We start from the raw sequence: 26884 nt of genomic DNA on the forward strand, positions 1-26884 counted from the left end.
CTATTACTATTACTATTACTATTACTATTACTATTACTATTACTATTACTATTACTATTACTATTACTATTACTATTACTATTACTATTACTATTACTATTACTATTACTCACTCACTCCCTCACTCACGCACGCACGCACGAACGCATACACTCACTCGCTCACTCACTCACTCGACGTATTTTATTTACAAAAAAATAACTCAATAAACGACGCGTTCTGTCATGCAACAACGCGCACGCAAATCAAATCAACAGCCTACGAAACTAGCGCTAAACTTTCTAACATTGTTGCACACCATTTGTTTTTTAGAAAAGTGTTTGAATGGTAGCATCCATGTTGGATTAATTTTGAGAAACATGTGTTTGTAACATTCATCTATGGGCGATTTTTGTCTCGCTTCTCATTCCCATAGACTTGAGGAAGAGACTACCCATAGTGTAGTCATGCCTTTTCAGCCTGTTTTAATAGACTGCAACGACAGTTGTTTGCTGTGAAAGGACACTTCAAATGCATACCGTTAGAAGTTTGTGGACATTTGTTACAAATAACAACAATAATAACTGAACAACAATAATTTAATAATAATAATAATAATAATAATGATAATGATAATAATAATAATAATAATAATAATAATTAATAATTTTACAAAGCTGTTACTTTCTGATGGTAGGGCAACGTCGATCAGCATGAGTGTCTTGTTCTTGAAGGTAAATTAGCAACGTTGGCTCTCCCTTCGACAACGCAATAAACAGGAACAAAACAGAAACCTGTGAGAACTACCAAGACTAAAAGAGCACGAGATTTTCACAGCACAAAGGAGGAGCAAAGATAAGAGAAACAAGGTTGACTAATGATCAGCAACAAAAAGTTGGTGGTCATTCGTTCTAGCTGACGATGAGTCTTAAAAAATTGTTTTCCCGCCAAAATGCTGATGCAGTAGAGGCAGTTAAGGTTGTACGAGACACTTCTTCGCTTTACATATATACAAAAGTGCGCCAACTCCTGCTGCGAGAGATGCTCTTTGCCGACGACGCTGCCCTGGCCTCCCATACACAAGAAGGGCTACAGAGTCTCGTCAACTGCCTGGCTCATACCTGCCGAGAATTCGGCTTAACCAATAGCCTGAAGAAAACAAACGTGATGGGTCAGTTTCAAAAGCATCTGTGGAATTAACTCCTCATGGCCCATGCGTCCTCTCCGAGTAACGTAAACTTCTCGATATAAACCCTGTAAGTTTGCAGATGGCGGGAGACGTTTCCCTCATGATCCCTTGCTTAGGTACCAATGTGTTTTTGAAGAAGGTATACAAATACTGAACAATAGTTACAGTACGTTAGTTCAGTAATTCTAAACAAAACTACCTTTCAACTGATACAAGGTTGTTGAACTATTTACTTGCAACCCGAGCAACATAGCTGGTAGAAAACTAGAACAACCTGTGGAAAAGCAAAGCAAACCTGTTGACAGCGTGCTAATGGCTCAGTAGCTCTTTTAGAGCAGTTTTCAACTGGATGTCGACAATATTCTTGTTTTACTTTGGTTTTGCCTTACTTTGCTCCATGATTGGTGGTCAAAACCCGCACCACCTTCTCAACCAAAAGAGAAGCAAAAACCAATCGCGACTTACTCACGCGCATTTTCCCACGCTCAACAGTGGCTACGTATAATTTTTCCGATTGCTGATTGGTTCAATAAACTGCTTGCTCTTGTTGTAATTGAACAGAGTAACTACTTTGGTTTTACGACACTCAAATGAAAACCACTCTATGGTGCCAATGATATCATTTCTCAGAGTAAGTCTGAAACTAGTTTTAAACTGCATTCGTCCGAGAACTCCTGTGACAGTTTTTCGAGAACAACTTCTAACGGTGATGCCAAAGCAAAAGATTTATATCCAGTCTCGAAAACTCCGAAGAGAACTCCAAACCCTGACAAGCACTTGGGTTCAACTGAAGTCCCATCACACTTCTCGAAAATAACTGCCCCTGAATCCCCGTAATCTGCAAATGGGTATCTCTCACTTAGGATGCACAAGCAGTTATAAAGCCACTCTCCATCAGGAGCATAAAGCTCATCTCTTTCACTTTCTTCACGTGGCTGAGAAAATGGCTCTTCTGGTTCATTCACTCTGGACCCTTTAACCCGATCGAGCTTCAAAGAATCATGCAGGACACCGTCCCGTACCCTAAAGTAACGGCTATCCCGCAAATAAACTGGCGCTTCATCCTTCTTGCGGAGAAGGTCTTTTGAGGTAGTGAATCCTGTTGTTCGACCACTCTTACATAACTCCCGAGCGTTCTTTAAATCATCCATTGTTGTGCAATTTCCGTTGGGGGCATACTCCGTGCCAACTAATTCAATTGTGCCTATGTCTCTTAGTGCATCCACTTCATCTGGGCTCAACTCAGCAACAGCAGCATCCACGTAATAGTCCTTGCCATGCAACTTTACATTGTTCTTGATACCTTTTGTGAAAGTTGCTACCTTTCTTGGTGAATTTTCCAGACAATGCACAAACTTGTCCTTGTACTCCTTTAACTCGGGTAGTTTCGTCTCACACAAGGTCTTTACGCGCTTTTTCCGTACTTCCCCGTCATCTGGAAAATAATATCTGAAGGGCTGTTTGTACTTGTCATCCATGAATCCGACGATTTCATCAGGGTTTGTTGTATTTTCCTCAATAAGGTTAATATGTTGTCCTTCTATTTCTTCGACGACGTCGAATTTCCCTCTTACCCGAGTTTCAAAATCATCAAGATCATCAAGATCACCAAGAACAGCAAGAAGACCATCAATTTCACCTGCACGAGGTCCAGGGGCTACCGTTTTTAACCGCTGCATGTAGAATCTTAAGTTCCACAATGCGACATTCAGATAGTCGTCCAAAGCAGGATGAATAATTTCCGGATGTTCTCCACCATTCACCACATGATTACAAGTCAGTAAATAAAACTTGCCGCGGTTATTTTCGTCTTCCACAATGGCTCCAAGAGTCCCAGATGCTTTTTCCCCTTGGACACCAATGCTGGCACCCAAACGAAGACGGGTGAATGACTTTTGTGCGTCATTTGGTTGCCATGGATCCCATGGTTTCCCAGCTGTGTGATACCAAAATCCATCCACCACATCCACACAGTACCCACCAACACTCTGAGGAATCTCAGACTCGCCGATCGGAATGTGTCCTTTTCCAAGTACATAGACAGTGATACATGGCTCTGTTGTCTGCTTTGATTCTGTTACTTTCAAAGAGGGTTGCACGGCAGTGACATTACGATAGTTAGAGAAGACATGTAGATTTTTACTGATGATATCACTGATTTCATCAACCTCATCTCCCTCTAGTCTTCCTGGTTTCCCAGAAGGATACTCAAGATTTTTTACTTTAAGCACTCTTGATCCCTTGTTGTACAGATCTAAGCAACGAACATTGACCTGTTCGTGTGCGAAGACTTCTTTGGCTGCTTCTTTCAAGTCTTCTAATATGCCAGACTTTCCACTATGAACGTATAAACACACCTCAACCTGGTCACATTCTTTTCTGTATGGCAAGACACGCACGCATTCCTTGTGTTCCTCTTCAAACTTCTTAGTTAATTTTATGAGATCCTCATCAGCCAACAATGGTGGACAATGTTCTAATGCAAATAAATGAAATAAAATATGTTAATAAAATTAATGAAAGGTAGTATTTCTTAATTTATACATGTATAAATATGGTAGCAGTAAACATTTGAAGGAGTGAACGGCAGTATTTATTGTACATGTTAGTGACATTGAAAGAGAAAGGAAATTCTTAATTCAACATGAAATTGAAGAGCTCGGTGCAGAAGAGGCGTAAGTATAGATTTAACCTGAAAATCTCAATTTCCCTAAAATTCGCTGTTATTTGGCCTACAAACTGGTTGTCATGTCTGAAACGTAGGCCTGTCGTTAATTTATGATTTGTAGGCCTGAATTTGAAAACTAGCGTATGACTTTAACCTGAGACCACAACAAAACTATGCATTAGATCGTTGTTTCTGTTTCTTGAGTTTTTAGCAAAAACCATATGCTTATTCATTGAATTCTAGCCCTCAGGTCACAAAATAAGCAGACCTACGATTTTCACATGATAATCAGTCTGCAGACTAAAGTAGAGCTAATTTAGTCAATGATGGTAGAAGAGCCCTAAACTATCATGAACAATCAGCAACTATCGTGCACGCGGTCAAACGGCTTGAAGAAGTTCGTGATAGTCATGCAGGCAAGCTCAGGTGAGTCTCTAGAACCTGGCTCCTGCTGGGCGAATATGGTGTGTGAAAAACTTTCAAACATAGTACGAATCTTTCCCGGGGAAAGAGAGGAATTAACTGAAGATGAAGCTGGAGAGCGTAGGTGGAAGAGTGGACGGACGAGAAAATAGATACAAAGGAGAGACGAGAAAAGTTTGCTTGCTTTTTTTGCTTATGCATTCCTTTCATTTCTGGTTTGTTCTAGTCTTTCCTCGTTTGCCAGTCTGATTACGACCAACATTAAAAAAGCAGCTATATATACATTTAAGCCAATAAAAGCTGTATCAAAAACATTGCGAAGTTTTGAAGTTTAGGCTGCGATGCTATGGAGAAGGACTTTTTCTTTCTCTATCAATCTTCTCTCTCCAACAACAACCACAGCCTGTCAATTTGGGGGAAACCTCTGATTATAAAACTATTATCTATCATGCACGCGGTCAAATGGAAAAAAATATCATCAATTATCCTGAGAAATTTGAGGAGGCTCAAACTGAATGATACCCTATGATAGTCGATGACAGTGCATGATAGTTGCTGGTCAAACGATAGCACGCGTTTCAGTTGTCATCAACTATCATCAACCATCATGCACTGTTTGGTCAGGGCTTTACATCATTTCTGCAGCGAGCTCTTCAATTAGCATCACTTCTCAACATCTCTTTTCAGGACTAGGTTCATTAGGTCTACGTTTATTTTATTTTCATCATACTTAAGGGTACAAAAACAAAATAAATAAATAAAAGAGGTAAAAGATATAAAAAGAAAAACCAACGAAAAATGGCGAGGAGGCCCTAGGAGGAAGCATAGGGCTTATAGAACAAGGCTTCGTTATTACAATGCTGTTACATAATGAAAGGCCAACTTGCCAGAGATATACAGAAGTGGAGGAACTTGCTTTTGATAATTTTGTCTAAGATAAACGGAACAGACAGAAGGAAGGCTATTTGTTTTGAAGAGGGTTGTAACACTTAAATTTCACCCTACAAAGACTCAATCATGCGTAAATGAAACGCAAATGTCACGCTTCTCCTTTGGAGCTTTCACTAACGTTTCCTTACTGGAGAAATCAAAACCATAAACCTACGAGTGGTTTTTAATTCAATTCTCTGAGTTTAGTGGCTCATAGTCACTTTGATAGTTTAGAAAGGTTGGAAAATGTCGTGTTTTCTTTGAATTTGAGTTCTTGAACATAATGGCGACACTTTTATTAAAAAAGAAATTTTAAGATGTGAACTGACCTTCCGTGGGAGTCCATTTGGGTTGGCGAGTGTTGGATGGTTCAAATATATCTTTTTCCAATTTATTATAGTTGTTTTCGTGGTCACGGAGAAAATCTTGCAGTTCAACGCAGCCAATAAATCTTTCGATACCTTGTTTGACTGAAAATTCGTCGGTTTGTTTGGTGGCACGAACAAAATTTAAACCTTTGTTAAAGGCACATTTTTCTAAATCAGAGAGCGGTAGATTTTCAGGAGTGGTCACTACTATGTTGTGAATTTCAAGTCATGGGTCGTTGCAAACTTTAGGACTTATTGCTTTAGCATCAATAAAAGAGGTTACTTCTAGCTGATCTTCTAAACTCCTCCATCGTCTTTAAAGTCTTCGTTTTTTTCACTGACACTAACACTGTTATACGTTTTCAGTGTTTTCACATGACGTCACGGCGGCCATGTTGGTGTCCCAAAACAAAGAAACGGGGGTCATGTTGGTGTCACAAACTAAACTTCTGAGAATTGAACTCTATTTTTATGCAAATATTTTCTTTTGTTTCAGTAAACCAATATGGCTGGTAGTCACGTGAATGAAAACGCTTTATGGCCTGATGAAAAAAACTATCTTTTGCGAGTAGACTTGCTTTGCAATATTTTGTTCTGTAATTACAAATGTCAGGTCATACAGTTAATTTGTCTGCTAAGTACCTTGCTACCAGGTTATGTATACATTTATAAACCATTATCACATCACTTCTCTATGTACATTAAAAGTAGCCCAACTAAGCTCCTCAACACCAACCTGATGTGTTCAAACGTTCTTGTCTCGTCACTATACAGGTTACAAAGTTCTGGATTAATTGACTTTCAAGATTTTGACATGAATAGATTGTGCTAGCTAGCTAGCTAGCTAACATGCAACATACCAACCATTTACCAAAGCTGGTCCATTGAGATTGAAGTTTAATCGATTGGAAAGTGGTTAGACAATTGACGACATTTTACTGGACACATCCAGACCAACCATTACCCGAAACTGTTTGACTGAGAACAAAGTTTAATCGCTTGAAAAATGGTCAGACAATTGACGACATTTGGCTGGATCGCATGTACAGTCACAATGCCATAGAGAGATAAACTACGTTTTCACAATACTTTTCGCTCCTTCTGATGAAAGGCTTTGACCACATAAAAACACGGTTATTTTCATTGAAAGTCGAATACAATTCTTGTCGAGTAATTCAATAGAGGTCTCGATTTATCGAACCGACCTCTCATAGAAAGCGGTAGAAAACATGTCATCGGTGGCAGATCTGTCATGTGCTAGGCAACCGGAGTGATCATACTTCATTCGATGATGCTTCATACCACAACATTCGGCCGATTTAACGGCTATTCACTATTTCAGAGCAACGTTTTGAGATTTCTTTGGTAGCCTGGAGGGGAACGTTGTTGACCTTTTTGCTACAGTGTTAATAACATTAACTAACACCCCTTATTCTAAGCCAAACAAAAAAGTAGTTTTTGAGCTCATTTCACATCCTTCGAGCCGACCAGCAATTTGCATATTCAACGTTTATCTGACCTTGTGGAAAAATTATTAAGTATTTGGTAACAACAATTGTCTCGGCGTCTGTCATTATCAATGAACTGGCCGAAATTGAAGTCCAAAGCCAAAAGTTAAACCATTTATCATGATGTTTACTACAACCGAGCAAATATTTGGTTGAATTAAAAGGGATTCATTGAGTTTTCCTTGAAAGTCTAGACTTGTTGGCAGTGATGTGATTTTACTGATTTTTCCATTCATCAGTGGTTCATATAATGACCTCGCTTTGATTACAGTTAGCGAAGTTGACTGTTGCTTTCACTTCGCTGCAGCAATCATGGAGTATAAATTACTTAGTACATATGTACGGTTTTGGTCTTACTTATTCATACCAATACCAGTTCTTAGCCTTATGTACATGTACATAGTACTGTGGTATCCCACAAATGTAGCCTAAGGCTATTCTTTATTCAAGACCACGGCCTATGAAGTTGATGTCACTACAAAACCTAGTTGTGGCAAAGATAAGGGTGGCTAAATGAAAAGCTAAACCATTACTAATGGGCGGAAATGGAATAAGATAACTTACGATCTCGTTGCGTAACTCCTTGATGAGTACCTTCAAGCTTGGAATCTTCCACCTCGGTCCTTGGTGGCAAAGCTGTGGAGGCAAAATGGTAAGATGAATTAATTATAATAAATAATTTTGTTTATTTATTATCCATTAAGTTAATAATAATAATAATAACAATAACAATAACAATAACAATAACAATAACAATAACAATAACAATAACAATAACAATAACAATAACAATAACAATAACAATAACAATAACAATAATAATAATAATAATAATAATAATAAAAGGGCATAGAGTAGGACAAGCTTACGCTTTAGCCTACTTCGGGAAATTGGACGCTCCCGCCCACCAGAGTCTGGGGTGGCACCTTTGGCAAGTGCCAGCAATCCCGCAGCCACCCTGCTCTGGGTTACGAGCACTACAAACATGAAAAGTCGCACTAGGAATAATTCATGCCGCATCGGTCGTCCCGCGGATCAACAAGGACCGCGTCCCCCAGCGGGGAACCAGGCTGGGATCGAAAAGTCAGCCATTGGAACAAACTCCGCTCACGAAGTACTAGAGGACATCCACAACGAGGACAACCCTCACAGAGGCCCTCTAGCTACATCCACCGTAAATCCCTCTATCCAAAACTATCCAAATATAAGGATTTGGAAATCGAAACAAGCCGAATGTGGGGCATGAGAACGGAAACGATACCAGTTATCATTGGAGCACTTGGAGCTATCAAAAAGGGACTAGAAACTTATCTTGGAAGAATTCCCGGCCAATTAAGCATCAGTAAACTACGAAAGATAACCTTGCTAGGTACAGCACGCATTTTGAGGAGGGTGCTATCAAGCTAAAAACTGGCTATCCCCTAGTGCCCCAGGACCATGGTATGGTCTCGGCCCTAAGGACTCTAAGCAAGCATTACGTGAGGACGATAACAATAATAATAATAAGTGGTTTTCAGAACAGTCCTGACAAAGAAAAAAATAAAAAACAAAAATATTTACATTTACAGAGTAACTACACCAAAAGCTGCACTTTCTTTTTAAACAATAAATCGACTTAGTTCCCTGAATTTAATCTTGTTACCAATTTTATGATTTATTTACAATCAGTCATGTTATCTTAGCACTTCTATCTCCACAGCTTCATATTGGCGATTCCAGTTAACATCAGGATGTTACTAATTCTCTAACTGTTCGCTGAGTTTGGGGGTGGAGTGTTCTTATTAATTTAAATATCTGGTAAATTACTAAAACAAGTTTTGAATGTGCCTGAAAGGCTCACAATTACGCATAGGTCTTTTCATAAATAGCTCTTTCCTGATCAAAGTTAGCACGTTCTTGTGAGTGAAAGAAAGAGATCTGTCCGTTTTACCAACACAAGAAGCGTTACAATAAAGGCAACTTTGAATTTAAAAACAGCACTAGCATCTTGTCTCAGGAATATTCGTTTGTGTCAAAACCATCTCACCAGAGACTGGACATTAAAATTGAACGCGTTCTGAAGCTTTCGCTTTTAACTTATCTTAAAAGCTTTGTCAGCAGAAATGAATCACGTAATCCGAAGGGTCATGTGACACATTGGCCACGAAGAAAATATATTCATTCCTGCTTACGAAGCTCTTGTGATAAAAACAAAAGCTTCAGTGGGACTCCGAATGTATTTCATTTTCATCTCTAGTCTCTGTGGAAGTGATTCTGTCACAAACATTACATCTGTTCGGTAACAGCAATTTGTCTCTGGTGTTGCTAATGTGTTTCAAGTCGTCAATGTATGGGACAGAGAGCGAAATGGTGGTAGCGGCATCCTGCTGGCTGTGAGAGTTATGTTGGTGTGGTTAGCCCTGTTTTTAGCATTCTGCGAGACATGGCGTATGAACAAGTCGGTGATGTGCTGAAGAAACAAGAGTGCTAATTCAATCAAACCTTTGCTCCTATCAGCATTCGTAAGAGGTCACTGAACACTTCAAACAATACACTCCAATTCCCGGCGCTTGGCCAGTACTACTACACTATGTAATCTATACGTATTCAAAGGAATTCCCCAACACTGCAACTTTCCTTTATCTCATGTAACCGCCTTTACGGCAAAGAGTAATTTTGGAACCGTATATTTGCTTATCGCTCAATTTCAGTCAGTTCGTCTCTATTTTTTAAAATTTGCCTACTACATTTTTGTTGATCAGTCTCTGCCCAGAAGTTTCTGCATTACAAAATTGCAATGTTTTTTCGCCAGTTTTATGAAGCTCGATTTGGCGTAGAAATTTTCGTAGAGCTCTACGACTCTACGCTTTCATCACCAGTCTCCTCCTACGCGTTGAAAAGATACATTACCTCCAACTTCATAGCTTTTACCGTAGTTGTGTATTGTTACTATGGTTACCTGCCTATTTCGAAACACATTCGATTTCAATTTGTAGCATATTCCTTGCATATATTTCATGTATAATAAAGTGTTATTACGGTTTACATTGTTTTAATCGTCTTCAATTGAAAATTCTGTATTGTGTTTACCCTTTACCATCTACGCTCTACACTCCACAGTTCTATGTACAGACGTAGAGGCCAGGGTTGTCAGTAGGTTTTAGAGTAGCAGGTTCCATCCGAAAAGTAGGCGGCTAAGGCGTGCCAGAAAAACTTGCCTCGGAGTGGCTGGTCACGATATGCACTGCGCATCTCTCGGGGAGAGTATGGGAAGGTGGTCGCCCTCTCTGGAGGGAAAAAATTCTGAAAAATGATTCGCTGAGAGGCTATTTTCAGCAAGCATTGTGTAAATTTGAAAATGGTTTTCCCACTCTTAATTTGATCCTATAGTTCTGGAGTGTACCTTTGTGAGATAGTGATAAGTAAAGTCATGTTTCACTGGATATTTGGTAAATATCTTCTGATTCTTCCGTGATCTTCTTTTTAACAAAATTAAAATCAAGTAAAGTTCTATTTTCTGCATTCCATTTTGCTCTGCCGCTTCCGGTCACCATGACTTCCTTTCCTTCACGTGCGCACTGACGCGCACATCTTATCAAATCAGTTTCAAATTGTGTCACGCACTTTTTTTTATTCCCTCCGATCCAATTTGGGTTCAAACAAATTATTACCTGAACAACTTTATCTCCATTTTATTTCTCCAATATCATGCTCAGAACTGACCTACTCATATTCGGAGCCGGCGCAGTATTCGGAATAGCCTGTGAAATGCGCCGGTTGCCGGCTTATTTTGACAACCCTGAGAGGCTTACAGTTATTGCAGCAAATATTAAAGTGTATGGGGAATGTTTAGTGTTATTACGGTTTACAGTATTTTAATAATCTTTTCAAAGAACAATTCTGTATTGAATTTACCCCTCTACGCTCTACGCTATATTTTCTACCATCTACATTTTACTCTCTAAGTTCTACGTTCTACGTTTATTGTGTGTGGAGAATAAGGTCAAAAATCTATGCAAAATCTTGTTAACAGGATCTCTACTCTACGCTCTACGATCTACCATCTATATGTACCCTCTAAGCCCATCTACGCTCTACTCTCTGCTTTCTACCAGCTGCTCTCTTCGCTCTAAGCTCTACAATCTACGCCCTACGATCCACCATCTACCCTCTAACCGCATCTACGCTGTACTCTCTTCATTCTACCAGCTCCTCTCTTCGATGTACAATCTACGATCTTTTTCGTTTTTCGTTTAAAGAATAAGAAAGCAGCTGAGAATAAAAAAAACCTATATATACTGAATCATTAGTGTCCTTCATGTATATATTTTTTGGGCGGCCTATTGTAGAAGTTGTAGGGAAAAGGAATGTAATACTACTACAATTATATTCCTTCCCTCGTCTCACTATGCAGGAACTGGATTGGTAGTATTAAAAAAACGTTTTACACCGATGATAATACAAATGGTTGACAAGCCAAACACGACTCCTATTAGTCAAGAAAGGAAAACTTTGACCTTCAAAGCTTTGCTCTAACAAGGACCTTTTCAAAGATCTCCGTTTTCTGTATGAAAACACGGAAGGGTCTTTATAGATCTCTCTTGACAGAGGCTGATTTTCTATTAAATGCCATTTACTCATAACCAAAGAGGAAATAAACACGTTTATAGGGTTAGCAAATGTTTGTTTTTTTTTTTTTTTTCATGGAAACTAGCAAACAGTTGACTGGGATTCTATTTACAAATGTAATGAAGTAAACAAAAGCTATACCAGGTTCCTCCATATTTTCAACAAAGTGAGTAATATACATGCACCACTTAAACATAAAGCAAATAAGCCGTGGATTACTTCGGGTTTAAAGAAGTCCATGAAAGTTAGAGATAAATTATATAAGAAATGACTTATTACTCAAAATTATGTCTTCCTAAACGAGTATAAATTATATCGCAACAAAATTGCTACCATTAATAGAATATACCGAGACTGCTTTTATGATGACATATTAACCAAATCAGACAATACAAAAGAGATGTGGGACAATATTAATTTATTGATAGATAAGAAGTGGCCAAGTTCCCATATATATAGCTTATTAGATGTTTTGGTGTGTAGTATCGCTACATATTTTTGCGAGTTGTACCGTATTTTGACGAGCTCGTAGGGCGAGTCAAAATACAAACAACGAGTAAAAATGTAAAGCGATACTACACATCAAAACATCTAGTAACAGATTTATTATCCAACCACTGTAGTCAATAAATTTATCAATGCAAGAGGGAGAGTGTGACAGTTTTGCGTGCGCGCGTCGACCTGTAAGGCAAACAGGTTTTCTACTGTACAAATAACTGTACAATATCGCTGTATATTTGTACTGGTATTTGGACGGTATTCAGCGCAGTGGGATAATAAAGCAAAACTACTAGAGGATAATAAACAATACGAACAAGAGGATAATAAACAATACGAACCTTTAACTATCTTTAACTATCCAACTGCCTTAACAATTTTTTCTGTTATGTCCCTTCCATACTATCTTCACAAATGCCTAAATCTCATAAGAGCGCAACCTTTTATCTTTCTCAGAAACAAAAATAATTTCGTTTTTCACAAGTCTCTGAAATAGAGATATTTTTATTGCAAGAAAGTCTTGATATATACAAGTCATTCGGGTGTGACAAGATTCATCCACTTTTATTAAAAACCGCACCATTTCAAATATACCGTCCTTTAACATATACAGTCGAACCTCCGCTTGTGACCACCTCTCGTAGGCGACCACCACTCCTCAGCGACCAGTTTTCCAAAATACCAAAAGTTTCCCAGTCAAATCACTATATTTGGAAACTCTTGTAAGCTGCCACCACTTTTAGAGCTAACAGTTTGAAAATATCTTTTGTTTTTAACCTCCCGTAAGCGACCACTTGACAGATAATAGAGGGAAAATGAGATAATAAGGTGTTGTAACATTATCGCATTCCAGGGTAGTACAAGAGACGGAAATTTCTCCATTGGAAGTACCGGATTTTTTTTCGAAATTGACTTCTCGCATGAATGAAACATTTAATCATGTGGCAAGTCTCTGCAGTTACCATATGTTGATGAGGCAGAATCTTGGCCCAATATGATCTAAACACTCGTAAGTGACCCCCTCCTGTAAGCAACCACCTAGGCTTGAAATTTTGGGTGGGCGCTTACGGGAGGTTTGAGTGTACTTTTAATCTTTCTATCAACCAAGGCATCTTTCCTGATAGAATGAAACCTGCAAAAGTTGTTCCAATTTTTAAACAAGGTTCTCATTTCGTATGTAATTATTATCGACCTATCTCAGTTCTATCTTCCATAAGTGGGAGACGCGGTGGCCTCATGGTTAGTGCGCTCGTCTCCGGATCGAGCGGTCCGGGTTCGAGCCCTGGCCGGGGACATTGTGTTGTGTTCTTGGGCAAGACACTTTACTCTCACAGTGCCTCTCTCCACCCAGGTGTATAAATGGGTACCGGCGAACTTAATGCTGGGGGTAACCCTGCGATGGACTAGCATCCCATCCTGGGGGGAGTAGAAATACTCCTAGTCGCTTCATGCTACAGAAACCGGGATAGGCTCCGGCCTGATGAGCCACTTGGCTCGTACGCAGACTTTACCTTACCTAATGTTCTAGTTTACAACTCAAAAAAATTATTTCCCCAAAACACTATGGATTAAGACCAGGTCTCACAACCTCTGACTGTCTAATTGATCTTATTGAAGAAATAACCTCCTCTCTGATCAAGGTCATTATGTGGTTTCCTTATTCCTGGACTTAAGTAAAGCTTTTGATACAGCAAACCATCAATTATTATTAAATAAACTTCAGTTTTATGGTCTACAACAGAGCAAATACAACTGGTTTCAATCTGACTTAAGTAACAGGAAACAGCAGGTGTATGTAAATGGTGTTGCCTCTGATTCCTGTTTTATCTCTACTGGTGTGCATCAACGATCCATTCTAGGACCTTTGCTGTTTATTATTTTTATTAATGACCTTCCAAAGACTTCGACGTTTTTTTCTACTAGATTATTCGCAGATGATACATCTTTAAGTAATGATCCAGATAAGAACTGTTGCATGAAGCTTACCTTGTTTGGGTTGCAGGCTGACGTAGTGGACTTCATGAACATGGCCCAGCACAAGTGGGTTGGTGCTGATCACATGACCATCAGGCCTTATAGTAAGGTCACGGTGATTTGACTGACTGCTAATCACATCAATGTATGTTTTATACCGGTTTGCAGTAGCATACAGAATCACATGATCACCCCATGTGCCATCTTGCTCCATGTTTGTAAGATAATCAGCCCATGACTGATATCCATCGATGAAGTTAAACAGATCTATTCCATCAGGCTGTAAGAAAGGTGAATAAAAAGGCTAACTTTTAACGAGGTCAGTACACACATACACGTGTGATGGCACAAATGTCACTCCCTAAAGTTACTTGTATAATGAAGAACCAAATATTGAGATCTTTTCTCAAAGTAAATTATTTTAAGACAACTAATCTCTGTATATGGCGATGCCCAGTTTTCTGCCATCTTACTGGACTGCAAGTCCAATTCAAATGATGACACACATGCTGGAGTCTGATTACTCAGAACATATTTTCCCGAGGCACAAATCATTGTAGAGATATTTCAACCCGAAACAACAAAATAAAACACTAAACTTACCAGTTTTGGGTTCTCTCTGAGGAACTGCACTATGGATTGTCTTAATTCTCCGTGCGAGATCTTGATTCCTTTCACAAGGTTCAGTTGTTCAGACAGCGCATGGAACATGCAGTTCCCTGACCCTTCATTGTCAGAAATCACAAAGCCTTTGTCTGATGCAATCTTCTCCAACTCTGCTAATAGGTCAGTATTACTGTTGACCTCGCTTACATGCCGTTGCATTTGCTGAAGATTCATGAACATTTGCCTAATCAGATCTAAAAAGAAACATATATAAATTAAAGTTATTGCACAGAGGTTAATCACTGGAACCTTTGGAGGGAAGGGAAAGTGCCATCTGTTGCTTCAAGTCCTATTTGCAACTTCACTTTGACCTGCAACAGCCCCACCCCAACTTCTGAGAACAATTTCTTTCATCAAAACACTTGATAAAGAGCTGAAAAAACTTATTGAGGGAAAGTAAAAAAACACACTTAGAGTTCCCAACACTTTCCCAGCTTTTCAGAAGGACCACTTTTTGTAGAAAGAAAAAGCCTTATATCTCTGCTAGGACCCCCTCCATCCTCACCCCCCAACTTTAGACCATATCTGGATCCACTTAAAGTAAAATTTGTTCTATAATACTTAATAAGAGGATCAGAGATGGTTTACTGCATCATTCTGTAGATATGCTGTGAAACAGATATGAACAAACAGGAGAAAACAACACCACACAACAAATCAGGTAAGTCTTAATTAGGTAACATATAGTCAAACCTCTATTAAGTGGTCAGCCTCAGGAAATAGCCTGCTGACCGCTTAATAGAGGTTGGCCCTTTAAAAGAGGTGACCAATATTTAGCATGTTATGGGCAAAACTTGAACAAGAAAGCAAAAGTAAGCAAACAATGTACATTTCTTGTTCGTAACAACTGTGACGCAAAATATAATTATGTAAGTGCTTGGATGTTCTAAGGAGTCCATGCACTAGCCAACAGATTTTAAAGTAATGTTTGTAAGTCAAGAGTCCCGCACCTTTGCCTTAAAGCAGATCATTGACAGTTTTGGCATCTCATTCAACATGAAAAGAAAAAATCAGTTATGATCATCTGTGCGGTTGCTTAACTTAATTTTGTGAAGCAAGTCACTGACTTTGTTCAGCGCCAGTGAGAGTTCTTCATGACCATAAAACCGTGCTCTGGTTGACCACCTAATGTAACAAGGTGACTGTTTAACAGAAGTGAATTACAATAAAGTTAACAGCCAATTAGCAAACTCAAATGATGACTGCATCCACTTAATAAAGGTGACTGCTTATGGAGGGTTGTTTAACAGAGGGCTGCTTAACAGGAGGCTGCTTAATGGAACTTTGACTGTAATTATTGGTCATACCAATATAAAAAAATCAATTAAGTCAGAGCCTTACCATGAACCAAACTCCACATCTTATCAACAAGGGCTTTACACTGTTTTTCCCAGCTGAACTTCTCTTCATAGGATGTCCGCAGTCTTTGAATCTCTTGTAGTCGCTCTGCTTTGTCTTTCAGACATACAAGTCTTATTGCCTTGGCCCACTCTTTAGGGTCAGCAGAATCCACCACAAATGGCTTGCCTAGTGGTAAAGTGCGCAGTGTATCTCCAAATCCTGAGTTTGCACTCACAAGAATGGGAAGACCAGCAGACAAGGCTTCCAGTGCAGTTAACCCAAATCCCTCTGTCCTGGACGTCATGATGACAAGGTCAACTTCACAAAACAACTCTTTTAATCTTTCCTTGCTTTGTATAAAACTTTGAACAAACAACTGATTTCTAGAGATTCCACTTTGCAGCAAGTTTTCAGCAACTTCCTCCTGTTTCCCATCTGGTGCACCGACAAACACCAGATGATATGAGCTGTCTTTCAGTTCAACTATTGCTTTAGCTGCAATGTCGTATCCATTAACACTGAAGTCTTCAGGATCACCACGGCCAAAGGTCAACACTGTAAACTTGTCACACTCAATTGCTGCTCGTGTGATGTCTGAAAACTCACTGAACATGCCAGGTGTCAGCTGAATGATGTCTTGGTGTTTCTTGCAAAAGCGCAAGTAAGAGGAGTATGCCTCCGTCAACTTGGGTCCAACTGCTACCACAACATCTGTCAATTCACACAATTCTATTTCAATTCTGCTCTTTTCTTCACCTTTGGAAATGGCCTTTGGATAGTTTTTGTGCATTCCCAGTTCTTCAGGAGCAGTATGCAGTACTTGGACCCACTTACAATTGTGTAATTTTCTGATGAATTGGGCTTGTTTACCAAGCTTCCCTCCATGGCCCACTATGATGTCAATGGTAAGGTCTTCTGGTGGGGAACTCAGCCACTCAAAGGGGTCATCGTAGCCTGGGCGTCTCTCTACTTCTCTAATGGACACTTTGTGGCTTTCAGCATTCCTCTTCCCTTCTTCAGAACAGGAATATCGTGGGACTAAGAGGGTGACTTTTACTTGCTCATGTTGGGCCAATTCTGTGGCAAGCTGTCTAATTAGGGTTGACAAGTCTCCCTTAGATGAATCCCACTCACTGGCCAACAGAGTAACACTCAATGCTGTATCAGTTTTCCCTTGATTATCTTTTGCTGGTGCATCTTGTAAAGTAGCAATTTCGGTAGAAGGACTCAAATCCTACAAGAGAACCACACCTACAATTAAAGCTGGACTCCAGATCGAGCAGTCCAGGTTTGAGACCTGGCAGGGTCACTGTGTTGTGTTTATGGGAGACATACTTTGCTCTCAGTGTATCTCTTCATCCCAGGATATAAAATTTTATGTGTACCATACCGAGTATAGCAAATTTAATACAGACTGTGGGTAATCCTGTAATGCACTAACATCCTCCAAGGGGAAGCAAAAATGCAATGAAACGGTACAAAAAATGATTCAAAGAATTTATAGTAAAAATTTCACGTTTTGTCACAAAGATTCCTTTGTGGCACGCAAATTAGCTCGTGGTCGTGAACGCAAACTGTTCACGAGGGTTCTGCTCTCACTTTGAGCTAATCCTTTTTTATATCTTCTTTAAACCATTTTTCGCACAGTTAATTTTATCTAAACGACCCTTCGCTCTAAAAAACCTATTTGGCTGATAACAAAATTGATTTTTAAGCGACCATCACTATGGTGATAAGCTGCTTCCAGTAATACCCTTTTCTTTCTCGTCATCTTGATAATTTCTCACCCTATGCTCCACGCAGCCAGAGAAAGAAAGTAGAGATAGTAAATAAAAGAAATTATGACATCAGCGGTTGGGCTTGAACTCGTGACCTTCTGATCACAATGCTCCTGTACCACTTCTTGTTCGATTGTGCCATTAACACATCACTTGTTTCGGCTGGAGAATTTCGTATCTTTTAATCGAATGAGTCACACAATGTCTCTATAAGAGCCTTTTTGACAGAAATATCTCAGCATCAGAGTCAAGAATCATAAAAGCCTTTTCAAAGAAATGTTTCTCCAGAATTGAATTACTCCAATGTACATCTTATAGCAAACGAATGTGTTTGAATCTTTTTGCGGTGACCAAATGACTGGTTTTCAGAACACTAAATAAGTGAGAGTCCGATATTTTTTTTGGACAAATTCAGGAAAATCGATATAATGTGTCGTGACACGAATTCAGTTCACGGCCGACCAGCGGTGGTCAAGGATTTCAGAAAGGTTTTCCGAATTGCTTGCACCTGTTGCATATCTTCATGAAAATATCATAGTCTAGGTTACACAAATTCTTCCCTTTCTTTGAATTTGTCCAACAAATGAGAGCACCAGTCATTTGGTGTATTGAAAAGCTTGACCAGCTGTCAGTTGGCTTCGTGTTCAAGTAGTGAATTTCTTAGAAACTCTACCAATATGTTTCGCTGTCAAATTAGAAAATCTCTTTACAACTAGAGTGTTGACTAAAAAATAAGCAGAAAAGGAGAAAAGGAAAAGGAAAAAAATGGAGTTCAAAGGAAAAGCGCGGTCAGAGAAAGAAACAAAGAGATAGTAAATAAAGAAATTATGACATCAAATGACTTGATCTTCATTAATCCGGCTGGCATGGCTAAAAAGGCCGCTTCTAGTTTGTCACGAATTTCTTGTTTTTTTAAATGCTAAATACTTTCCAAAGTACTAGCGAAATCTTAACATTCAAGGGAATGTCACACACATACGTCTGAAGTTGAACGAACCATCTGCAAATGTTACCTGAAGTGAATTACAGGAATATTGTTTTAGCTGTTGTACTCTTGAGAAATCTATAGGGTAATGTCTCGATGAAACTCCTCTTATTTTCAATGCCTGCAGAAGCATGAAGCAAGTCATTCTTCCATAACACTGGAGCAAAATGAAAAGAATTCACTTGGCTGACAATGAAAGGAAATGCTTGCTATTTAAACACCAAATATTTTCCAGAGACAACAATGAAACCAAAGCAGGCAACTGCTTGGCTTCAGTTCCACAGTTCAACCAACTGGTTATTCCAATAGTGATTTGCTAATTAGACTTCTCTGTAAGAGTTACAAAATATTTATGCTGTTTACAGCATTTTATTTTTGTTTCAAGATAACCAATCACTCCAAATGGATGCTGAAAGAGGTGAGTTCTTTGAACTTATGGCTGGTCTTTTTCAATGCAGAGGTATCAAAGTAAAGAAACAACAGAATGAAATCGGCACGAACCAGTGGAGCGAAATATTGTAATCAAATCAGTCTTTGTTCAACTCGAAAGTTTACCTTCTTAGTCAGACACAATGGATTCAACAAGCCATTTACTGGTGTGGACTGACTAATATGCTAATTGAATAAGTGGTAGTCTTCGCAAAGAAACGGTTCACAGTCCTTCCTTTTAAGACGAGTTAAAATAGGCACATTGCAGCAGCACTTAACAAATCTGCAAGTCAATAAGCTGCAAAGTTTCAGACTTCAGCAGCAGCAGAGGCTGCTAGTGGAAAAGTCTCCCGGCGTCGACAAAACCTGGATCAGATCACGGATCGGATCACGGACTGGATCACGGACCGGATCACGGATCGGATCACGGATCAGATCACGGATCGGATCACGGATCGGATCACAGAAAAAAAAAAGTTTTAAAGAAAAAAAAAATCAAAAGCTAAAATCAAACCGTTTATAAGATAATGATAAATAAAAAATAAAAGTGGAAAACTAAAATATGTTAAATGAAAATAAGAATCCTGAATTTGACGCAATGACATGTTAATTACAGAGAATGACAAGAGGTCATTTAAAAAGCCACATAAGCGCCTAATTTACGACGAATTTAAATTGTAATGAACAGGCAGATGTAGTTATATTTGAACGTTAGTTGGCTCGAAGCTTGCGTGAACCTCCCATTCTCGTTTTTGAAATTGTTATCAGTGGCTAATTCTCGGCTACATTTTCATGTCAGATGTGAGCGTTACAGTTGGCGTTACAGTTAATGAGAAAACTTACGTACGAAAGCTTAAGGACATGACTTGTTTTGAAGGAGCTACGTCACGATTTGCACATCTTGAAAAAACTAGCCTAGTTTTTCAAGTTCATCATTTGCAATCCCCGTTAATCTTTGCCATCCTTGACGATCCTCATTCCATTTTGATTTGTTCTTGCCTCTTAAGTGTTTTCTATCCTAGAACACGATCATTTTAAGGTTTTGTTCTATTTAAAGGCAACTCTTTACGACCCTAAAAATAACTCTAAAACTCGTGACATAACTCCTAAAATGTTGTTTATTCTCGGGTTGCGTTATCGTTCACACTATCAATGTCATTCCTAGAATTTTTTGTAAAACAGCTATATTTCCTTGAAATACAAATGGTTTGTTTCGTTTTATTCCAGTGTGAAATATCGTATTCCAAACTCACATCTTGTAAAAGTATAGACTTGTCTCAAAAACGGAAATTGTTTGAAATCATCAGGTGTTTAATTTTTTACTGTTTTTAGTTTTTGTGTTTCTATTCATACGTTCGTCCTATTATTACCATACTGACTCGTTTTATGACAGTTTACCTTTGATGTAAGTGAATACACGAAATATCATTTGTCTGAACTGCGGAGAAAGATATGAAGACATGATTGATCATCGCAATCAAAACCCAACAGCCTGAAAAAAATTCATCTGTGACCAGCTCCCAGTTGGCTTGATATTATAAAAGAATAAAGGAATATCACACCTGAATTAAATAAAACTTTTTGCTCACAGTAGTCACTCTAGTGCAATTTGCTCAACAAAATTTTGAATTTTTTTCCTTGATCCGATCCATGATCCGGTCCGTGATCTGATCCGTGATCTGATCCGTGATCCGATCCGTGATCCGGTCCGTGATCCGATCCGTGATCCAGTCCGGTCCGATCCAGGTTTTGTCGACGCCGAAAGTCTCCTACATGTCGATTTGGATTAATTACCATATTTAATTATAATAGGCCTTATGACAGTTTCAGACACCATCTTGACGGATAGACAAAGTCTTCAGAAATAACAGGGTTTAAGCAGGGACCCTGATGTCAAATAACTTGTAAAAACCTTGCATGTCAAAAAATTTATTCCCATGCATCAGCGGGAAAAATTACAGACAAATGTACGAGAAATTAAAAATGCCACTTGGAGAATTTTAGAGCAGGTAGGAACCTCAGTTTCACATTAAAATCCTTTGGCTAGTAACTTTCCAGATATAAATTTTTCGACATTCAAGGTTTTTACAAGTTACTTGACATCGGTGTCCCTGCATAAACACTGCTATTTCGAAAGCCTTTGCCTACCCGTCAAAATGGCGTCTGAAGCCGTGATAAGGCGTATTATATTTTATTTAGGGAACGTCCTTGATCGGGATAACCTCTTTCGTTTCCTTTTATGCATCTCTTCCACAATAAACTTATGATTTGATTTGAGTGAAATCACTTTCATCACTGCGCTTGTCTGCTATCAACACTAAACAGAAGTGGTCGCTCACAACAGGAGATCCCAAAAGAAGATCCACAAGCACCCTATTCACGAGCTACTTTCGACAACCTCAGGTGCATTAAGGACAAGTTCATGGGCTATCGAGACAAACTCACATGCCACCGCTCATGTCACCCACATTTGAAAATTCCCATACATCTCGGACAACCGAAGATTCTCCGCGCAATTTCCGAAACATCATTTGCCACTTGGAAGCCCGAGGGAAGGCCAATATGGCGGCTTGTTTACACTTTAAAGTGCCAAGAAAGTTTAGGGAGCGGAGTCGAATTCTCCGACTGTCTCAGCAGTTATTTGCCGTGTTTCCATCTAGATCTTAATAGTAAGAGTAAAGTTTCGCCAATTTAACCTCAAAATTTCCTTTTCGATCAGTCGAAAATGCGAGTACCAAGGAGTAAATAGGTCTTTTCTGGTTTTCAAACAGATCGACATTTTACCGATACGATCCGGTGTGTATCTCTGATACAGTTCTAAATTCACCTCGAAAACAACAACTTACCGGGTTCCGTGAAGTGAATTCCATGAAATGAATTCCTCGCACTCAACAATATTCAAAGGACTGTCAATGAATTGAGGAAGATCTCCTTAGCTCGTTGCCATCGTAGTGTCGTGGTGTCGTCACCTACTCAGGCGGCGTCGACAAAACCAGGATCGGACCGGACCGGACCGGACCGGACCGGACCGGACCGGATCACGGATCGGATCACGGACCGGATCACGGATCGGATCACGGATCGGATCACGGACCGGATCATGGATCGGATCAAGGAAAAAAATTCAAAATTTTGTTGAGCAAATTGCAGTAAAGTGACTACTGTGAGCAGAAAGTTTTATTTAATTCAGGTGTGATATTCCTTTATTCTTTTATAATATCAAGCCAACTGGGAGCTGGTCACAGATGAATTTTTTTCAGGCTGTTGGGTTTTGATTGCGATGATCAATCATGTCTTCATATCTTTCTCCGCAGTTCAGATAAATGATATTTCGTGTATTCACTTGCATCAAACTGTCATAAAACGAGTCAGCATGGTAATAATAGGACGAACGTATGAATAGAAACACAAAAACTAAAAACAGTAAAAAATTAAACACCTGATGATTTCAAACAATTTCCGTTTTTGAGACAAGTCTATACTTTTACAAGATGTGAGTTTGGAATACGATATTTCGCACTGGAATAAAACGAAACAAACCATTTGTATTTCAAGGAAATATAGCTGTTTTACAAAAAATTCTAGGAATGACATCGATAGTGTGAACGATAACGCAACCCGAGAATAAACAACATTTTAGGAGTTACGTCACGAGTTTTAGAGTTATTTTTAGGGTCGTAAAGAGTTGCCTTTAAATAGAATAAAACCTTAAAATGATCGTGTTCTAGGATAGAAAACACTTAAGAGGCAAGAACAAATCAAAACGGAATGAGGATCGTCAAGGATGGCAAAGATTAACGGGGATTGCAAATGACGAACTTGAAAAACTAGGCTAGTTTTTTCAAGATGTGCAAATCGTGACGTAGCTCCTTCAAAACAAGTCATGTCCTTAAGCTTTCGTACGTAAGTTTTCTCATTTAACTGTAACGCCAACTGTAACGCTCACATCTGACACGAAAATGTAGCTGAGAATTAGCCACTGATAACAATTTCAAAAACGAGAATGGGAGGTTCACGCAAGCTTCGAGCCAACTAACGTTCAAATATAACTACATCTGCCTGTTCATTACAATTTAAATTCGTCGTAAATTAGGCGCTTATGTGGCTTTTTAAATGACCTCTTGTCATTCTCTGTAATTAACATGTCATTGCGTCAAATTCGGGATTCTTATTTTCATTTAACATATTTTAGTTTTCCACTTTTATTTTTTATTTATCATTATCTTATAAACGGTTTGATTTTAGTTTTTGATTTTTTTTTCTTTAAAACTTTTTTTTTTTCTGTGATCCGATCCGTGATCCGATCCGTGATCCGATCCGTGATCCGGTCCGTGATCCGGTCCGTGATCCGATCCGTGATCCGATCCAGGTTTTGTCGACACCGCTTACTCAGGAGAGGCAGCCAATGTCGGTCAGTAGTTCCAGGGCGCTTATACGCGTTGCACTTTCGTCCTGCGTGGCAGACATGTCTAACACCTTTTGACCAATTGTATGTGTTGTTGTTTCTTCCAATGAAAATGCGTTGTGATCATGTCCTCTGAGATTATTTTACTAGGGGACGGGACGGTGTTTGCCAGGTGAACGCTCGAAACCTATCGATTGTGACTTTTATGTTTTGTCGGATCTTTCTGCATGTTCCGAAACACATTTACAGCTGCCTTTGAAGCTTAATATTGTTGGTAAGAAGCTTTGTGAAGTGTAGTGTATTGTATAATGTTGTCTGTAGTAATGGAGTGAGTAATAATGGCTCAATTTTACGAAGCCATTTCGACATGTTCATCAGCAATCTAAGTATTGTTGATCGTGTTGCTTTCAAGCGGCACGAACTAAGCTGGCACTAGTTTGTATAGTCCACACTGTTGTGTTTTGCATTTTGCAATTAGGATCTATCGTGCTATTAAACTGCGTAGTATCATTTGCCTTCGTCACGGGCATAAAGAAACGCTGTCATGCCGTCAGAGCAAATTTTCACTCAGCTTGTTTCCCCGGCAGGTTTCTTTCACAGGTCACAGGTCACAGGTCACAGGTCACAGGTCACAGGTCACAGGTCACAGGTCACAGGTCACAGGTCACGGGTCACGGGTCACGGGTCACGGGTCACAATCAAAAAGCACTCAATAAAACTAGCGATGTAAATTTTACCCGAGATTCCCAAGAGGTTTATCGATGTTTCCATGCGACAAACCCTAAGTAAAAATGTCTTACTGTATAATTTTAATGAAAAAAATTTCTAGGGGTGATATATGTACAAAATGGGTTGAAATGTAGCTTTCAGACATGTAGTGTCACATATATTTTATCGTAATAAGATAATTCATTATGATAGCAAATTGAACTGTTTTATTTCCATATATATTTTTTTTTATTGGAAATCTTTACAACGAGTATGTACTAAACAGAAACAAGAGGGTCCCCTATACCTACTCTGAAAACAATTTCACGCATAAGTAATTTGCCTTTTCATGCATAACAAAAAATTCGAAAACAGCTTCACATTAACAGAAAAAAATCACTTTTCACGTAAAAATGCAAAGGCTAAATAATGTGTCACATAAAAATACAAATTCCATCCACGTTTCGCAAAACATACAGAACCCTTCATTTTGATGCCTTGAAATGCCGTGTGCATGTGTGACACATTGTGACAGACTAGATTCTTGGTCCTCCTGGTTCACTGTCGCTGTGGTTAGTTCTCAGTCGCGTGGAATGGGCAGGTTTTACATCTAGTTTAGTGTAGTTTACGAGCTTTAATGACACTAAAATCTCCAAAAAAAGTAGACAATTATTCCTGCAAAAGTCGTTGGTTCACAAATCACGCGTAAGTAAATGCATAATTCACGGATCAGTGTAAGCCTCTTTCGTTTTCATGTTATGTTGAAAGGCTACAAACAAGTTATGTTTTCAACAGAAGTAAGTCTTGACTTTCTTTGGATCAATTTTTTTTTTATTTCAGTGCTACAACTGATTTCCCCTATGCGTTTTTTTTTTTTTTCTTTTTTTTTGTAGAAAAGAGCTGTTTAAGTTGCACTTGGGACGCACTTGTATGCATCTGTTTTATGACGTTTTGACATATTTTTGGTGACCTGTGACCTGTGACCTGTAGAAGAAACCTGCCGCTTATTTCCACCTTGTATCACCAAATGCCACCAAATATACAACTTAGATGGATAGAAAATTCTATAGAGCAAAGCAAAAGCAGTAGTTTCGAAATAAAGTGTAGGATTGCAAGGATTGAAATTGGTTACAGTTCAAGAAATTTGAGTTTAGTTCAGGATGTCAAGAAATCAAGTTTACAATTCTTGTGACAGTTTGAATTAACTTTTAGCCCTTATTTTGTCTGATATTTCTTTTCTTCTATCAGTATTGGCAATGATTTCTACCGATTTTAAAGTAAGCAAAACTCCTGGGTACAATCATGAAAACAAACGTACAATACATTTCCCTGATTGTTCCCTGCCAAGCACAGTAATTTACGTTTAGCTAAGGGCTGGTTCACACTTTGACATAAGCATAAGCATAAACATAAGCATGAGAAAAATATGTATGAACCAGGGTTACATAAACATAAGCATAAGGATGGCCATTGCGCAGGCGCAGTTCACTTCTCAGGAATCAAAGATGGCGGATAACGAAGTCGAAATTGGATTGTTGCTACTGTTAAGCAGTAGAAATCGAAGAAGATTGCTTAACCTGTCAAAACAATGGAACTAACCTCTCTATTATCATTCGAACGTGTATCACTTTCCATTCTCTAATCCAACCTCCTTTACTACATCACTCCAAGCTAAACATTTTCTTGTTTTTGTCTTTAAAGTCTGCTGATTTTTTTGTCGTACAAACAAGGATAATTGCGGACAGATTCCGCCAACTTTTCATTCACCTGCGTTGCCATGTTTTCAGCTGACAGATTCTGACAGAGTGGGCCTGGATTTTATTTTTGTGTATTCCGCTGAAAAGAAAACTCTTTATGCTTAGGCTTATGCTTATGTATACCCGGTTCACACTCAAGTATTCACAACATAAGCATAAGGCTTAAGCGTAAGCATAAGAAAATGGAAAAAGTTCCATTCCTTGTGCTTATGCTTATGCTTATGCTTATGCTTATGCTTATGCTTATGCTTATGCTTATGCTTATGCTTATGCTTATGCTTATGCTTATGCTTATGCTTATGCTTATGCTAATGCTTATGTAACCCCGGTTCACACATATTTTTCTTATGCTTATGTTTATGCTTATGCTTATGTCAAAGTGTGAACCAACCCTAAGCATAAATTAAAATAGGTCACCATGCATGCTTGCAAAAGAGATATGATGTACCAGTCTTACACTATTTTGCCAGTTCTAGTACTATTCATTTACTTCATCACTCCACATTACATTTTGCGGTGGCTGGAAGGTACAGTTTAATTTTTTGATGACCTTTGATAGGCATACATGAAGTTTTGAGCATAAGGAAGAATGTAATAAACAACTTATGGGAAAGAATTTAAAATAATCTAAATGACGTAGAATCAAAATGTTCCTCACATTGTTGGATTT

The 26884-nt window shown here is 38.8% G+C and overlaps 1 protein-coding gene across 1 annotated transcript; it reads right to left on the reverse strand.

The window, feature by feature from the left end:
- Positions 1 to 597: 597 nt before the first annotated feature.
- Positions 598 to 26560, reverse strand: LOC145468769 (uncharacterized). The gene is made up of 9 exons (XM_081452460.1): positions 26549 to 26560; positions 26057 to 26444; positions 16139 to 17386; positions 15879 to 15953; positions 15400 to 15419; positions 14749 to 15085; positions 14158 to 14425; positions 7630 to 7701; positions 598 to 3644 (listed from the first exon to the last, which is right to left on the reverse strand). The coding sequence occupies exons 2-9, from the start codon at positions 26090 to 26092 to the stop codon at positions 1795 to 1797; spliced, it is 3906 nt and encodes a 1301-aa protein (XP_081308586.1). The 5' UTR covers positions 26093 to 26444; positions 26549 to 26560; the 3' UTR covers positions 598 to 1794.
- Between the last annotated feature and the right edge of the window lie 324 nt (positions 26561 to 26884).

This window comes from Orbicella franksi, chromosome 14, assembly GCF_964199315.1.
Source record: "Orbicella franksi chromosome 14, jaOrbFran1.1, whole genome shotgun sequence".
In the NCBI taxonomy this organism is placed as follows: Eukaryota; Metazoa; Cnidaria; class Anthozoa; order Scleractinia; family Merulinidae; genus Orbicella; species Orbicella franksi.

What these genes read in the sequence shown, in the direction of transcription:
- LOC145468769 (XM_081452460.1), bottom strand. Translation starts at nt 26,092, where the DNA reads ATGGAAAGTGATACACGTTCGAATGATAATAGAGAG. An exon ending in TCTCACTGGCGCTGAACAAA is followed by an intron (nt 15,420 to 15,878) that starts GTCAGTGACTTG and finishes TCTGTTTCACAG; the next exon opens with CATATCTACAGAATGATGCA. An exon ending in CAGCCTGCAACCCAAACAAG is followed by an intron (nt 7,702 to 14,157) that starts GTAAGCTTCATG and finishes TTGCCTCCACAG; the next exon opens with CTTTGCCACCAAGGACCGAG.